The 17662-nt window shown below is 39.3% G+C and overlaps 1 protein-coding gene across 1 annotated transcript in view; it reads left to right on the forward strand.

Moving 5' to 3' along the window:
• CRMP1 (collapsin response mediator protein 1) overlaps positions 1-9658 on the forward strand; it is an 808535-nt gene extending 798877 nt beyond the window's left edge. The window contains exon 15 of the mRNA XM_044056207.1: positions 8661-9658. Within this exon, the coding sequence (XP_043912142.1) occupies positions 8661-8752 (92 nt within the window). The 3' untranslated portion in view covers positions 8753-9658. The remainder of the gene's footprint in view (positions 1-8660) is intronic.
• Positions 9659-17662: the final 8004 nt, after the last annotated feature.

Consider the following 17662-nt stretch of genomic DNA (forward strand, 5'->3'; position numbering starts at 1 on the left):
AGACAGGGAAGCATGAGGCTGTGTTCCACTTGTAAGGGGACCATTCTCCTCAGTCTCTCTGGGAGTGACTATGCTGGAGTGCTAGAAAGAAGGCATTATTCAAAAACTGGGCATCTGATTTAAGAGAAAGAGTGCAAATTATTCCTACTTTCTTGCACCACATTGCTTGATACAGTGATTTTTGAATTACTAGCAGCTGTCTTTTAGTGATGAAACAACTACTCAAAAGCCTTGTTCAGATAATTAAAAACTGTGTCATATTTTTTGGAGACATTCACCATACCAGTCAGCTTAGCATAATTATCACTCGTGTATGATTGTGATGAGATTCTAAATGCCATTTCACTGAAGAATACATTTCATAGCACATATGATAGCAGCAGCCCCATGATAAGCATTTTTGTACTATTAAACTGTGGGTGCTGACCCATCTTGGAGACTGGAAGATGACATAAGCTAATATTACTATTAAACCCAATGCTGTAGTAGCAAAAGAAAATAGAGTCTTGTATACTCTTCATAGATTTCATTGTCATAAACAACTGGGAACATTCACTAACAATGACTTTGAATATGTAAATACTTGTAACAGATGAATACAGCCTTTAAACTTTTTTTTATTAATTTTTTGCACAATACACCCCCACCCCCACGCACACAGCTAACCATCTGCTACGCCCTTGTGCTCCTCAGTCATCAGCTCCTTGAATCTGGTTTCTTTTTCCCTGGATCTACTCTTTTACTCAGGGATAGAGGCAGGCATCCCAGCGCAGCATGTATTGATGCCCTGCCTCCCTAAGTCCTATTCCATATAAAGTGACTTCCAGTGATGTCAGCTGTAGAATCCCACTGACTGCTGATCCCAGATGTCAGTTTCAGTAGGGTGTAGTACAAATCATCACTGAGGTGGCAATGCACCCACCATACTCTCCCCACCTCCTAGGAGAGGTGAGCCAACAAATTGCCTCACGTTTCCTATCACTTCAAGCTGATTCCTTAGAAGATGGCACCAGTATTTGACCCCAAGACTCCTGCATACATTCATGATTCCAACCATTTGCACAATTAAGTCAGCTAGAGCCATCCAACCTTGATTCAACCTATAACCTAGTATGATTGCACCTGAAGCTGCCCATTATCTGACCCCACTGGCTATATCTAGCTGAATCTATTGTTGTACAGCACAGACCAAACAACAACACAACACAACACATTCATGTAAATGCTGGCTTTCTTCTTGATCTACCAATATGTATATACTTAGGCAAACATGGGTTACACATGCTCCTGAAATAGTATGTTGGAAGCCTTATACACCTACAACATTATATGCAATTTCTTAAATTAATTCCAGTTGGAGAACTAGAGCTTTGATCCTATTGCTTGCTGAGTAAGAATTCTACAGAGTGCAATAGTTATTCACAGCCTAAGGTTATTGATTCCTGATGTTGCCTAAGTACTTATGCAAAGCATCCCACAATACTTATACATTTATTTTATATATATTTACTGCACTTGTTTACTGGGATAATCTGACTAGATAGAAAGCTACCCCTTTTCAGCGGAGGCCCGGGGAGAAAAGCTCCAGAAAAATTCCAACATTATGTAAAGAACATAATAAACAAAGGTACACAAGTAATCAACAAATATACAGAATTTAAACAGAATATCATTAATTATTAGCAGCATCATGTAAAGAGCTATGAAATGTTTTCTCTGGAGAAAAACCCATTAAAATATTACAAAAAGAACATATTAAACATAGCTATACAAGTAATCGGCAACTATATAACATTTAAACAGAGCAATATTAATTAATAGCAGCAGCATCTAATGACTTATGGAACATATTTGGAAATGATCTAGAAGAAGGAAAATGGAGGATTAGTATTAAAAGGTGAAAGGGAATGTTTTAGGATAGGTAGAAGGCAGAAGAGGGAGAGCTAAAGGACAAACTCAAGAATTTTTTTTAACAGCTAAGGGTATAGTACTTGTGAAAAGGGAGTAATTTAAGGAATGGGTTGTGGAATTAATTCAGGAGCTGCTAGAGAAGATAGAGTTTTCTTCTGAAAACATAGCTAAGGAGTGGGATAAAATTAAAGTGGAGTTTAAAACTAGGTTGGAAATAAAAGAAAGGGAGATATGGCTAAACAGTAACAATAATTATTTAGAGGGATTGACAAATGTTAAACTATTGCAAAATAGTCTCTCAGAACAAGGAAAGGAGCAACTGCTGAATGCTAAACAGAAAATTAGGGATTACCTCGATAATATTCATGAGTTTAGAAAGATCACTATTAGGCAACTGTTTTTTAATAATATAGAGCACAAAAACTTTTAGCATGGCAACTCAGGCAACAGATAGTGGAAAGGGTAGTTACCAAGCTTAGAGAGCCTATAACGAGGAAGATAACAAGAAACCCTGTAGAAGTACTAGAAATATTTTGGAAATTTTATGAAAATTTGTATAAAGCATAGAAATATGGAAATCAAGAAAAAGGTACAAATGGAAATGCTTATGGAAGAATTAAATATGCCAAGGTTAGAGCTAGATGAGGCTCAGTTACTACTAACAGGATAGGAAGAGATGCGATAAAAATGGCTATGTATAACCAATCTACAGGAAGGTCCCCAAGAATAGATGGTGTTCCTGTGGAATTTTGGAAGCTAGAAGGGGAAAACTGATAGATTTGGAAGGTTTTGTCTAACAGTATTTTAAGAGGAGGGGAAGTACCAGCATCCTGGAAGAAGGCAGTGGTAACGGTAGGTTCATAGGTAGGTACTAGGCTAGTGGCCCAAGGGCCTGTTAGCCTAGCCAACAAGGTTCCCTGGCTTATGCCACCCAAGAAAATTATTTTCCTGTGTCCCTGATGAGCAGAGCCACAGAAGTGATCCCTGGGGTATATTTCCTATTTCCTATCCACTCATCAAGATTTTTCTTGAAGAGTGCTAATGAGGAACTTTGCATGACATAGATGGATAGCTTGTTCCAGAGTATAGGAAGTCTCTGGGACAGGAATCTATCCCTCCAGCATGTCTTTCCTGTTTATTGTGGTGACAGGGTTTAGGTCCATAGAACATGTAGCTCGGAGGGATTGGGATTTCTTTAGGTGTAGCATGTCCAACAGCTCTGGGTTTGACATAGCTTTATATGTTAGGCAGAGATCACTTAGAGTAGGCAATATGCTATGGAGTAAAGCTGGAGTTTTTTGAGATGGTCAGTGTAGGACATTTGTTTGAGGCCAGTAATCCTCTGTGAGGTACTTCTGTGGCATTTTCAGCTGTTGCAGATGTCTTGTGAGGTACATTCCAAAAGGGGCATTATACTCTATAATGGGTCTAATGAGTGTCTAGTAGAGGGGAACAATGACCTCTTTTTTCCTGGATGAGAACCCTTTTGTGATGAAGTGTGCCATGTAGACGGATTGCCTGACTATTGTGGCGATATGATTGTGAAAGGAGAAACTACTGTTTATCTGGGTCCCAAGGTCTCTTATCACACATTCGGTGTTATGTAGACTGCCACCTATGTAGTAGTTCATGGGTACAGAGTTTTTGCCAAAGAGGATGGCAATGCACTTTTTGGCATTGAGCTTGAGGCCATGGCTTTGACACCAGACATCTCTCTCAGTGAAGCCCTTCTGTAGAATGTCCACATCATTTGGGAACTCAACTATGGCTCCTAGTTTACAGTCATCTGTGAACTTTGTTAGCCAAAGGCCTTCTGTGTTAGCCTGTACTTCAGAGAAGTAGATACCAAACAGGAGTGGTCCCAGGACTTAACCCTGTGGTACTCCACTTGTCACTGGTTTGAAGTCAGATTTGGAGTCTGCAACTTTTACAGTGTGGGTTCTGTCAGTGAGCCAGTTGGCAACCCGTCTTGTGACGTAAGGATTTGTACCTAGTTTAGTGCGTTTATCTATAATTCCAGAATGGGGGATGATGTTGAAAGCTTTGGCGAGGTCAAGATAGGCTGTGTGAACCACGTTACCCTCATCTACAACTTTGGTGGCTGCCTCAAAGAAGTCGATCAGGTTCAGGAGGCATGATCTGCCTTTCACAAACCCAAACTGGGTGGGGTCCAGAGTTTGGAGGTTACCAATGTCTTTGTTTATGAGTTCCATGATGATACGTTCCGTGGCCTTACAGACCAGGCTCGTCAGGCTAATAGGGCGATAGTTCCCAGGATCAGTGGTGGCTCCCCCTTTGTGGAGTGGGATAACTGTTGCTGTGCACCATTCAGTGGGCACAAAGCCTGATGTGAGGCTATGATTGAACATGGTACTTAGGTGGGGAGCCAGTTCATTCTGAAGTTTATGTAAAATGCAGCCTGGGATGTCTGGTCCCATGGATGCTGTGTTTTTTGCTTTAGAGAGTGCAGCTTTTACCTGCGTAATTGTGATTACAGGGACTCTGCGTTCTTCCTGTATAGATATGGGCCCTTTAAGGGGTGAGAGGTAATATCTAAAGGTAAAGATCCGTCAGATCCAGCTTCATACAGGCCCATTTCAATACTAAACCATAATTGTAAAGTGTTTATGTCTATAGTAGCAAAAAGAATGGCAAACGTGATACCGTAATTGATAGATATGGATCAGTGCAGTTTTATGGAGGGAGGCAAACATTTGACAATATTAACAGGCCATTGGTGATCCAGAGGGAAGCAGAATGTAAGAAAGTACCTCTTTTATTAGTGGGTCTTGATGCAGAGAAAGTATTTGACAGAGTAGACTGGAACTTCATGAGCAGGGCAATGGAATCATTTGCTTTCCCTGATACAATTATAAGGTTGATTAGAAAAATGTATGAGGGATTGGAGGTGCGAATTAAAGTGGGTCCTCTCTGATAATTTCTGCTTGAGTAGAGGAACTAGGCAGGGTTGTCTGCTTTCCCTTTGTTGTTTGCATTATGTTTACAACCATTGGCAAAGAAAATAAGAGACTCAGAAATTCAAGGATATAATTTGTTTGATAGTCAAGAAAAGCTGGCTTTATTTGCAGATGATATTGTTTTATACATGACAAAACCAGAAAGGGACATTACAGTTTTGTGGAACATTTTAAGACAGTCTGACATCTTCTCAGGATACAAAATTAATGAAGCTGAAACAAAGACAATAGTGGTAAATTATGTACCCACACACAAATTGGTCCAACAATATCCATATTTATTGGGTCATGATAAAATGAAGTATTTAGGAGTATGCATTAGAAATGACTCTGTGGTGGCAGCTAAGGAATTATGGGAAGAGACTAAACAGATGATAATACAAAAATTGAGAAACTGGAAGTTTTGTTATATGGATATGTATACTAAGATACAAACCATTAAAATGTTTTTAGTCCATTTAGTCTTAGACACAGGCCAGGCATACTTTTATCAATCGGAGGAGAAATTGTGGATAGCAATTAAAAAACAGTTGAAGGATTTTATCTGGGAAGGGAAGACAGCAAGGGTCAAGTGGGATAAGCTGATTCTACCAATAGAACAAGGCGGACTAGGATTACCCAATTTGAGGGGGTATTTTAGAGTAACACAGTTAAGGCTCTTATACATAGCACAAACATAAAACTATAATTCAAAGTGAAAAGGAATGATGCTGACACAGGGAGGAAGCTCAAGAAATAAGGAGAGATTGGGATTTTGGATGCAGACTCTTAAGGAGAACCACCAAAATCATACAGAGTATTACATTCATGAAATAGCAGGGAGTATTCTAAGAACCAAATCAGCTTGTTTTGCCGATAGGGTTGACTGTGGTCAGGGATACAGATAATAGGCAAGAAGGGGGCTGGAATTTATTGGAGAAAACTGTCAAAGGAACCAAGGTACTGGGAGCAAATAACTACAAAGGGAAAGGTAATAGAATGGGAAGAGGCCAATAATTTATTTGGACTGCAGGTAAGAGATTGCCTTCCCTATCAAGGATTGATATCAGAGTATAGGTAAAGAGAAAGAAATAGGGGCTCCTAAATGAAAGACCAGCACTGGTAGAGTTTTTAATAGAATCTAGAACAGAAGCTGCCATTAAAAAAGGAATAATTAGTAAAGCATATAAAATATTGCATGATAATTATAAGAATCAATCAAAGGAGCCTAGAAAGGATTGGGAAGAGAGATTGGATAAGCAATTCACAAAGAAACAATGGGGGATATGATATATTTATATCTCCCAAATGTGCACCAAAGTCTAGAAGATTTAGGATCTTTACCTGGAAGTGTTTAGATAGGTATTTTTATACCCCAAGTAGACTCCAAAGAACTTTTCCTCAGGTGGATAGCAAATGTTGGAGGTGTGACAGGCAAGAAAGAGGTAGCTGGGAACATATTTTTTGGGATTGTAGTGAGCTGGCAGACTTTAGGGATTCCCTGCAGACCACTTTGTCAGAGATGCTGGATGAGCAGATGAGTTTTGTTACAGAATCAGAATTGCCTAGATATAGCAAAGCCTTGCTGAGTCTAATTGTGGTGGCTGCCAAAAAAGGCAGTTACTGGAAAATGGAAATCAAAGTCTCGACCAACTTTACTAGAAGTAGTGAATATAGTAACAGAGATAAAACAACTAGAACTGGGATCTTTAGAAAAGGGAAGGAGCAAACTACATAGGAAAAAATGGGAATTGTGGGAACAGTATATGCAGAGCAGGAACAAGGTTTAAGAGGCAGGATTTGAATGAGCCATATAATGTTTAACTGACAATGACTGGATGGTCTGTAAGTGATATATAATGTTTGCAGCTACAGTTGTTTCATTGGTGTCTGTGATGTAAACTATTTGCAACTAAAGTGGTATTATTTTGTATGTTTTTCATTTACACAAATGTAAGATTGCCTTTATCATATGTGAAAATTTAATAAAAATGTTTGGAGGGGAAAAAGATATAGTACTTGGAAAGAATAGGAGAAAGTAATGGACAGGAAGTTTATCATCAAAGAGTTGTGCAAGTACAGAGATAGGTACCTTTTAGGTATTCCCTTATTTGTGTCTTAAAGGAGTTGGTGTTTACTGTCTTTCTTAGAATGACGGGAAGGGAGTTCAAATGTTTGGCCAGAAAAGAGGAGTACAAAGAGTCACCAGCTTAATTTTTCACCTTAGTAACAGTTAATAACATTTTGTCAGTGAAAATGAAATAAAGAGTAAATGAAAAAAAACAGTCTCTGTGGGATACACAAACATTGTGCCCCATGAAGTAGGGCTGGCACACACTAGAAATGAATGCCACAGCCCTTTAAGATTTATAAATATGGCTGCATCATGGATTAAGACCCTGTACATGGTCTTAACTTACTGTACAGCCACAGCTCTTTATATAAAGAGCAGACATTCAAATAAAGCACCTCCCAGGATCACATGATATTCAGTTACACTCACCAATTGCTTACACGATGGTCCCAGTTACATAACTTATGTGACCAGCATCACATGACTAGAAATGATTTATCATGTGTGAGCATGACAATCCTCTTCCCTGTTGATGTGCTGCTCAGCATACAGGGCCAAACATCAGCATCAGCACTTGTATAATAACAAACAAAAAAACTACTACTTTGCATGGTAGAAAAGAAGTCTACCACCTCTGGGGTTCCAATGGTGCAAGCAGACTGGCTGCCATAATTAAACATCTCAACAGATGCTATTTTAGTGTGTATTGCCACACAGAATGGCATGATATCCCACCTAACATCATATTCCGTCCTTACCTTAATGTTTGTAATATCTGAATCTCTACTATTATGCTACATAACAAGTATTAAAATATTTTCATAGCCGCCGTGGTGCAGGGGTTAGAGTTGTCTCCTCACAGCAAGAGGTTCTCCTGTTCGATTCTCAGCTGGAGCACCTTCTGTGTGAAGTGTGCATGTTCTCCCCACAGTCGAGTGACGTTTAAGAGACATGCAGGTAGGTGCATTTGTGAATTAGTGTGCCTTCTTTGAAGGTTGGGCGTCGGGCTGGCAACTCGGCACCATAAAAATCCACTGCCAATCATTAGTGGACCGGAGTTCCGCTGTAGCGACCCCTAACCGGGAAAAGCCAAAAGACAGAAGAGACATGATAGCAGAGCAAAGCATAGCAAAGAACAGTTGCTTAGAATATACCATGTACAGCATGTCTTCCTATGTAGGTGTTCCATGCTGTGCTGTGATGTGCAATTTAGTGCTATCATGCTATATAGTGCTTCAGCATCAGTGTACCATTCTTAGAAAATTACATTTCTTTGTATCCCACTTGAAATTCCCATGATCTCCATGTCTGTGGATCACAGTAATTAACAGGTAGTGTACTAAACAGAGTGTATACAATGCTTTTATGCAGGTGTACACGAAGTATATGAATAGGCCGGCATGTCTGCCAAAAGCAGACAGGTAGCATTCAGTTAAACTCCTAGTTTGTAGGTTTCTTATCTTAACTCATATTTACATTTTTTGTTACCACATATTTGTAATGTAGTATGACTCATTCACTTATATTAATATGTTTTTATTTTGTATATGTATGTGTTTATGCAGTTATGAAGCATTGCTTATAAATTAAATTCTTATATGTGAAAACAGTGCTAATGTGTTTCTGGGTATAGAGTCTCAGTAAGGCAAAGGCTTCTTGATTAGTAAAGTTAACAGAATGCTTTCATTTTAATTTATGTCTTTGTTTAATCCTCCTAGGAGCTCATAAAGATGACGTCAACCCCCGCCGTACCGGACATCGCATTGTTGCACCACCTGGTGGCCGTTCAAATATCACAAGTCTTGGCTGAGCATTCTGGATATGGGTCAGACCATAAAATGATGTGTTCCATCTGTATCAGTATTACTAACCCCCCCAATTGTCTGATACAGAATAAAAGAGAAAATCAGTCTCTGTTTGTTGTATAGGAAGAGATGATGATAGTGTAATGTATTTGCTTGGAACTGTTTGCCTCACAGTCGTGCTTTTATGCCATAGTCACTTTGCAGCATGGTACTTCTTTTGCCCTTTAGTGACTGGAAGGTATCACTTTTGTCTTGTAAGTAATTAGTAGGTCTCTGTCCTTCCCCCTTTAGCAGCTGTAGAATAGTGATTGCATGGCTGAGGTATATCTATTTTTATTTATTTATTTTTTTTTTTACATATAAAGTTGTAGGCTGTATGTAAGTCCTTGAAGCACAAATTGGAAAATGTTCTGATCAAACTGACAGTTTAGGGCCTATGCATTAACACTGTTATTAAACGATTTAGAGCACTGTTCTCTAAGTGTGTTAGTGATAGACATAATTACATAGTGTCCTGGTTTTAAAAACTCAAAAAAAAGAGCTTAGTATAATTTTTAATTAAAACGTCTTCGCAGCTGTGCTTAATTTTATGTTTGGCTTACATAACAGACTAGCACATTGTGTAATATAAATGATCATTTGAAACATAATACAATAACTGAAGGCACTGGTAGTTTATTTATAAATAGAAACATCATCTGTTAGAAACTTTTTTACAGCTAAACAGTAGTGATTGTCTACACAGGTTTTTGAAATGTGTCTAAAATTTTCAAGTCATGCTCTAATTTGGTAGGGTTTTTTACCACATCTTTATTTGTATTCACATATATTTTTACTTATTACAGTGTGCCAATAATAACATGTTTGCACCGAGTTGAGCATCTCATGAAATAAAATTATTTGAAAGCCTGGCATGGAGTAACCAACTTTGTATAACTGTTTTTTACATTCTCATGAATTTTATGGTGGCATACTTTGTTTCCATCCCTGTGCTTTAAATCCAAGAAATGAGAACATTATATAACACTTCATGAATTTTGTTATCAAAGATGTCTTTATTGCACTTACCTCTCTACACTGGGGTAAGGGCACTCACTGATGATGCTCCCTAAAAGTGGGGGAGTGGTCCAAAGATGGGAGTTGACCTTGGATGCAACAAGCTAGAGTGGGGGGGGGGGGGCAGCAGTGAAAGGGAAAAGTGGGTAGGGCATATTAAAAAAAAAAAAACACACACAGGATGAAAACATGAATGGACAAGCCCCTAGGTCACCTTTAAGACCCACCCACGACCAGCCCCAGCAACACAGGAGCAAGTCCAGGGTTGTTGGAGAATGCTGTCAGACCCAGCATGGACGTGGGGCACTGGGGGCTGGTATCATTGAGGCTATGGGGAGCAGTAAAATTAATTTCCAATGTATATGATTTGGCTAGATCTAGTATATATTTCCACTATTACAGGTATTACTGTAGGTACACTAGTGAGATAGTATCAAGTACACCAGACATCTTGTCACAAAAACTGTTCTATCTTTTTAGTCTTCCTGATTTGTAGACAGTTGAAAGTGTTTTCCATCTGAATTTCAAGTTTGCTGTTAACTAAAACATGCAATGTGCAATACTTTTAGCAGCTTTTATCACAGAATGTAATACATTTGCATCTAATTTGAAATTACTATGGCTGTATTCCTCACAAGAAAATCAGTAGCTGTATAGATACCCAATATGACAACACTGCTGCTTTAAAACCAACAGAACTGGAAAAATGCACAACATCTAGCAACTAGGATGCATTGCAGTGGAGGCATTCCAAACATTTATTAATGGGTTTGCCCCATCATCACGTCTTTCTTATGCTACTAAGTATCCAGTCAAAGGATTCTAATGTAATAATTTCTAGATATCTGCTACTTCTGTAATTCCATATTAAGGGTGTGTGTGTGTGTGTGTGTGTGTGTGTGTGTGTGTGTGTGTGTGTGTGTGTGTGTGTGTGTGTGTGTGTGTGTGTGTGTGTTTATGTGGAAAGTAGCAGCATAAGAAAATTGTGCACAGGTCATTCATTTGAGCTATTTGTGAGATTACAGTCTGGAAGTTGTACATTTCCAAAAAAATCTTGGCTTCTTCCCTGGTTGTCAGTTATCCTGAATATCAGGCACACACTTTTCATCATGTCTTGCTGGATACATGTCAAGGTGACTTCATCATGTTGTTAGGTAGGGAGTTCCCAAAAATGATGGTCAGGAGGAAGCATCACCTAGATCTCCACAGACCATACAGGGGAAGGGAGTGTCAGCAAATCTGCTGAGGGAGATACCATTAAAGACTCAGAGTTACTATAGGTACTGTACTTAAATGTCATATATCCTTCAAGGCGGTCTCACTGATAACACTTCAAACATGGAATATGTCCCAAGTGGTAATATGTTACCAGTGCTGACAAATCTGTCTGGGAAAACAGTACAACCTGCTGTGCAGAATCTCCAGATTATTTAGTTACGGACTCATTAAAAATCTATGTTGAAAGCAAGAAAATTTAAACAGTGCAGCCTTTAGAAGGACAAGACTGCAGGAACCTGATTGTTATCTAGAGGCCAAATGTATGCTTTGTAGTGAAAATCTGGGTCAAGGGACTACAGAAACTATCTCCCCAGATGCCCTTGAGCAAATTGTGAAAATCATTACTGTTTGAGTAACTGGAGTTTAACTGGGTGATCTCTGGTTAGCTTACTATGCAATGAATGACTCAGCACTCTTTGAACTCCTTCAGCTAACTGGAGCAAATGGTAAAGCAAACAGCTGCCCTAGAGATCTACACCTACACTAACACATCAACAAGACCAGATGGCATGACAAGATACCGAACCCAACTTGTACCCCCCCCCTTTCTGGAATAGGTCGCCCTTATCTATCAAGTAGAGTACTTCCCTAGCAACCTAGGGTGAGTGGATGGGAGACTGCAAACTTTCACTAGGAATGTGTGGAGAAAGTCTGCTTAATGGGGGTCACTGCTAGCATCTCACCAGTACTGGGTGATGTGGCTGAGATTTTTGACAGTCTCTTTTGGATGAACCTACTTAAATACAGTCTGGTAGTTAGAGCAGAGGACTAAAGCTCATATCTATTAATGATCTGATTCTTATGCTAAGAGAACAGATTTGAACCTTTCTATATTCAGTTGCCAACTTTGTGATCTTGAGCAAATCACTTAAAAGTGTACTGCCAAACAAAACTATAACTTGATTATTTCTGATCTATAAAAGGGAACAGGTAGCACTTAAGAATTCTGCTTTGATGTGCTTAAATAGGCACACAGGGGGTTCATAGGTGATTACTAGGCTAATGGCACAACAGCCTTTATAAATCAAGTCGATAATACCTAAGATGACAATATTTTGTCTTAATTCCCCAGACATGGGATGGGTGGTATCAGGGTAGTGGATCTTTGAGTGCTGGAGCCCTGAGTCATTTTACAGACTGGCTGTATCCATAAGGGACATGGGCAGTACACCAGAAATGAATTTATGGTTTCCTGTCCATTTATCCAAATTCTTTTTGAACAGAGTGAGGAATGGGTTTTGTTTTATGAAGATGAGAAATTTATTCCATAGATGAGGTAGCCTTTGGGATACAAAACTGTCTCTCCAGTAAGTTCTGTTAGAGTCACAAATAAGGTTCAGGTGGGTCTATATTATGAGAACGAAAATACTATTAGGCGAATACTAAAACTCCGACACCTATTGCGCGAACCGCGAATATCCTGAACGCACTAAACCGCAAAATTTTAAATGTCGAACTGTCATACTTGGCCAACCCCACCATCCCCTACATACTCGTACCCAAACAAAATAAATAAAGCACATACATACACTAACCAAACCCTACTTCTAACCCTAAAGTAAAGCACAAACACCCTACTTCTAACCCTACACTAAACCCCACTTACACAACTATCTAGCACTATCCTTAACCCCTCCCTAACCCTAAGGTCCGTAACTACCGCACACTTCCCCTACATACATATATCCAAACAAAATAAATAATCCACATACATACATTTAACAAAACCCTACTTCTAACCCTACACTAAACCTCACATACACAACTATCTATGCACTATCCTTAACCCCTCCCTAACCCTAATGTCCGTAACTACCGCACACTTCCCCTATGAAAATATACACAAACAAAATAAATAATCCACATACATACATTTAACAAAACCCTACGTCTAACCCTATACTAAATCTAACATATATAACCTATCTATGCACTTACCTTAACCCGCACCCTAACCCTAAAGTCCGTAACTATCCAACACTTACCTTATACAGCTATTCCACAGATGGGCCAACCAATGTAATTCGACATTTCCAAAATCGCGGTTTTGTACTTTCGCTATAAGTCCGTTTCGCGCAATATATGTCGACATTTACATATTCGCGTAAATGGACTTTCACTCAACTAATATAGACCTGGTTCAGGTCCATGGAATACATAACCCTCATATATTTTTTCTTGTGAATATGTAACATTTTCATTAGGGTTGGGTCAGAGAATGCCTTGTAGGTCAGGCATAAGTTACCTGTCAATAAATGATATGAGACGGAGTAAAGGGATAGGGTCTTTAGTCAGTCTGCATAAGACGTGTGTCTTACACTTTGTATTTTTTAGTTAGAAACCACTGGGCTACTCCAGTTGGTGTAAGTGTCTGATTAGGTACACACAGAAGGAAGCATTGTACTCTATTATGGGCCTGATAAGGGCAGGGTACAGTGGCACTATGACATCCTTTGATCTTGATACCATGCATTTACTTATAAGGTGAGCTACACAGAAGGATTTCCATACTGTCATAGATACCTGATGGTCAAAGTTTAGGTTACCATCTATCTGTGTTCCTAGGTCCCACTCCAGTGGGTCTACTTTTAGGGGTGTGCTATCAATATTATCATTTGCAGAGATATCGGATTTACTGAAGGGTATGATTATGCAATTTTTAGCATTTAGTCTCAGACCTCGGTTTTAGCACCAATTGTTTATTTGTAGGTCTGTTTGTAGGATGTGAACATCATTTGGGGATTCATTGATTGCTCCCAGCTTACAGTCGTCAGTGATCTTGGTGAGCCAGAGACCCCCAACATTGGCCTTCACTTCAGAGGAGTATATACCAAACAGGAGGGTTCCCAACAATGAGCCCTGTGGGACTTTGCTAGTAACAGATTTCTTATCAGAAGTGGATTCATCTATCTGGAAAACATGTGTCCTGTTAGTGAGCCAGTTTGCTATCCATTTCATGATGTAGGGGTTTATGCCTACCTCAGTAAGTTTATCTATGATCCCTGAGTAAGGGACTATGTCAAAAGCTTTGGCCAAGTCTAGATAAGCTGTGTGTACTGTGTTACCCTCATCCATGGCCCTGGTGACTTTCTTGAAGATGTCCAGCAGATTGTGCAGGCAAGACCTCCATTTAACAAAGCCAAATTAGGTCTCATCCAGTGTTTCGAGATTTCCTATATCATTATTGATCAGGTCCATGATAATTCTCTCCATGGCCGTGCAGATAAGACTGGTCAAGCTTATGGGTCAGTTGATGGGCCTCCCTTGTGCAGAGGGACAACTGTTGCAGTCCTCCATTCCTCTGGGACAAAGTCCATCTGGAAGCTGTGGGTAAAGAGAGATTTTAGTGGCCATAATAGATCCTGTTTTAAAATATTTAAGAAGCATCCTGGAATGTTGTCGGGACCCATAGAGACTGTGCTTTTGGCTTTAGTGAGTGCAGTAAGAACCTGTTCCCTCATAATGACTGTTAGGGGGTTGGTTGCAGGTATTTCTTTGGGTATAGTAGGAGAGAAGTTTGAATTGAATTTGTCAGCCAGCAGGTTTGCTATTGTTTCAGGCTGAGTGTAAGTGTTACTGTTCTTGATTAACTCGGCACTTTGCTGAGCATTTCCCCTGAGGTTATGAACATAATTAAAAAAAAAGCCGTATGGTTATCTTTCACTTTGGAGGCTATCTTTGCCATGTAGTTTGTTTTGGTAGCAATCTAATTTGTTTTTTTAGACTGGTTAGTCTCTTTTTGAACTGTTTTCTTTCCTTCCTGGCTTTTGAGGGGATCTTTTTTCCTTTTGTTGAATATACTTATTTATGCTAGGAGTCCGCCAGGGTGGTTTATTTTTGCCAGCAGTCATAGGTTTGACTCAGACAGGTACTGCCTTCTCTATGCATCTATGAATGTAGTGGTACAGTACTTTTGTTTACAGCTCAGAGTATGCCTCAGTGTCATCCAGGTTTGGAGAGGCTTGGAAGTTTAATAAGCTGTCATTTAGTTTGGCATAATTGCCTTAGCAAGCTCTTAAAAGGATTGAAGTTTGATGGTGGTTCTAGTTAGTTTTAATACTATAGGAGATATTTTTGTGGTCAGATCTTACCAGGGAGGAGTTAATCCATGGGAGGCAGCATCCCCCCATGTTGGTGAATACTAGATCTAGGATATTTGTACCTCTAGTTGGGGAGCTAACTAGTTACTTCATGGGGGTTGCCTTGATAAAGTCCAAAAAGCTCTGAGCAAGTGAATTATTGGTCGTACAAATCTCCCACTTTATGGTGATGTAGTTGACGTCATACACAAAAATGGTGTTAGGCTGAATGTTAAACAATTCCAGTAGGTTTAAGTAGGAGATGTGGTTTTCCATATTCATGTTAGGGGATCCGTAGCTAGCAAGGATAAGATAGAGGGTTGCACCTATGGTTAGTTGAGCATGGAGCAGCTGAAGTGAGTCATGCTGTAGGAAAAGTCTTGCAGTGTACCTGTTCTTTGTAAACACTGAGATACCTCCTCCCTTTGTTTTATTCTGAGCTTAGGGGGATCAAAAGGTATGAAAAGCATTGTAGCCTTTGATAACTGAAGGTGCTTTCCATGGTTCTGAACCATGTTTCCATGACCGCACATATGTCTGTGTTCACCAGGGAGTGCATTTTTTTTTACTTAAACTCTTAGCACTAAGTAGCAGTACCTTTAGGTAGTTGTGACTGATTTTTATTATGTTGGAGGGTTTAACAACTTGGCATGACCTAAAAAGGGCACTATGAGGATAAAGTGTTTGCCAGTATCCAGAAGCCAAGTGGTGACAAGTGCAAACCATATCTAAAAAAGAGCACTGAGACAGAGCATGTGCAAAACTTACTTATATCAGCTTTGTAGGTCCACAGATGGTTTTAGATGCAAACCAATTTCTTGTAGTACTCAGGGAAGCTCTGAATAAATGAGCACAGTCTCACAAAAATGTAAGGCTTTTATACCTGCAAGATGAAAGGCTTTTACACAGTTAAACTCTTAGGCCAATCAGAACCAGAGTGCAGAATAAAACCCTCAATGTAAAACAAACTGGTTTTGACCTCAAATGCAGTAACAAATGCTTTACAACAAATGGCAGAACTCCTGCATTATCAGGAATCCTTGGAAATAAGTTCACAAACTTCTGCAAACCTAGAAAAAAAATTTGCAAAACTTAGAAATATTTTGGCAAACTCAGGAGAACCTTGGCAAACTCAGAACAGCTTTTGTAGTATCAGAGGAGGTCAGAAATTATCAGAATATTGTTAAAACAACCTAAGAGTAGTACAGTAACAAAGTAACAAAGCATTTCTTTAACAAGTGCAAGCTGAAACATAGTGATGAATTTAACCAAATCAATAAATGCAACACTGCACTCTTAAATAGCATTGAGATAGAGCAAGTGTGAAAAAAATGCTTATATCAGCTTTGTAGGTCAAAAGATATTTGTTAATGCAAACCAAGCTCTTGTAGTTACAAGTATCCAAGCCAGGCACAGAGAAGCTCTGAATCAATGAACACAGTTTCACAAAAATGTAAGGCTTTTATACCTGCAAGATGAAAGACTTTTACATGGTTAAGTCCTCAGGTCAATCAGATAAAAACACAATAAGACTTTCACCAGCAGTTCCAACTTGGAATGGTTGAATCAGCCCTCTGCTCCCACCAGATTGCAGAATAAAACCCTCTTAATGTAAAATAAAGTGGTTTTGAGCTTAAGTGCAGTACTGCAGCGGTTAGCATTGTCACTTCAAAGCAAGAGCTTCTCCGGTTCAACTTTTGGCTGGGATGTCTTCTGTGTAGAGTCTGCATGTCTTCCCTGCATTCACCTGGGTTTCCTCTGGGTGTGCTGGTTTTCTCCCACATTCTGAAGACATGCATCTGGAGCATTTCTCCCTGGGCCTCCACTGAAAATGGGCTCTGTCTCACTTGGACTTTCCCTGTAAACAAATGTTAAATAAATAAATACACAAACGGTTTATAACAGAAGACAGAACTCCTGCAGCATCAGGAATTCTTGGAAATAAGTTAACAAACTTCTGCAAACACAGGGGAACCTTGGTAAACTCAAAACAGCGTTTATAGTGTCAGAGGAGTTTAGAAAATATCAGGATACTGTTAAAACAACCTAAGAGCAATGGTGTTTCTTTAACAAGTGCAGGCTGAAAAACAATGATAATTTCAACAAAGTCAATAAATGCAGCACAGAACTGTTAAATAGCACTACGAGCAAGTGGGGGGGGAAAAAAAACGTATATCAGCTTTGTAGGTCCAGAGATGGTTTTAGATGCTAACCAAGGTCTTGTAATCACAGGTGTCCAAGACGGACACAGGGAAGCTCTGAATAAATGTTAGCCTAGTAAATCATTTGTTTATATTTTATTTTGTTGTTGTCGCAAGTATTTCTTATCTTAGTTTATGGCTATTGACCCCACATTTAATATTTCTCATATTTTTCGGGAGGAAGCTGGTGAGACCTCCCAGATACATGCGTATAATCGGTTTGTGCATAGTGAAGACCACAATGTAGTTATGTCATTATAATCTTGGGAGAGACATGAATAGGAAAGGAATGGTCAAACTG

Source organism: Protopterus annectens, chromosome 14.part0, assembly GCF_019279795.1.
Source record: "Protopterus annectens isolate FY-2018-M chromosome 14.part0, PAN1.0, whole genome shotgun sequence".
Lineage (NCBI taxonomy): Eukaryota > Metazoa > Chordata > Ceratodontiformes > Protopteridae > Protopterus > Protopterus annectens.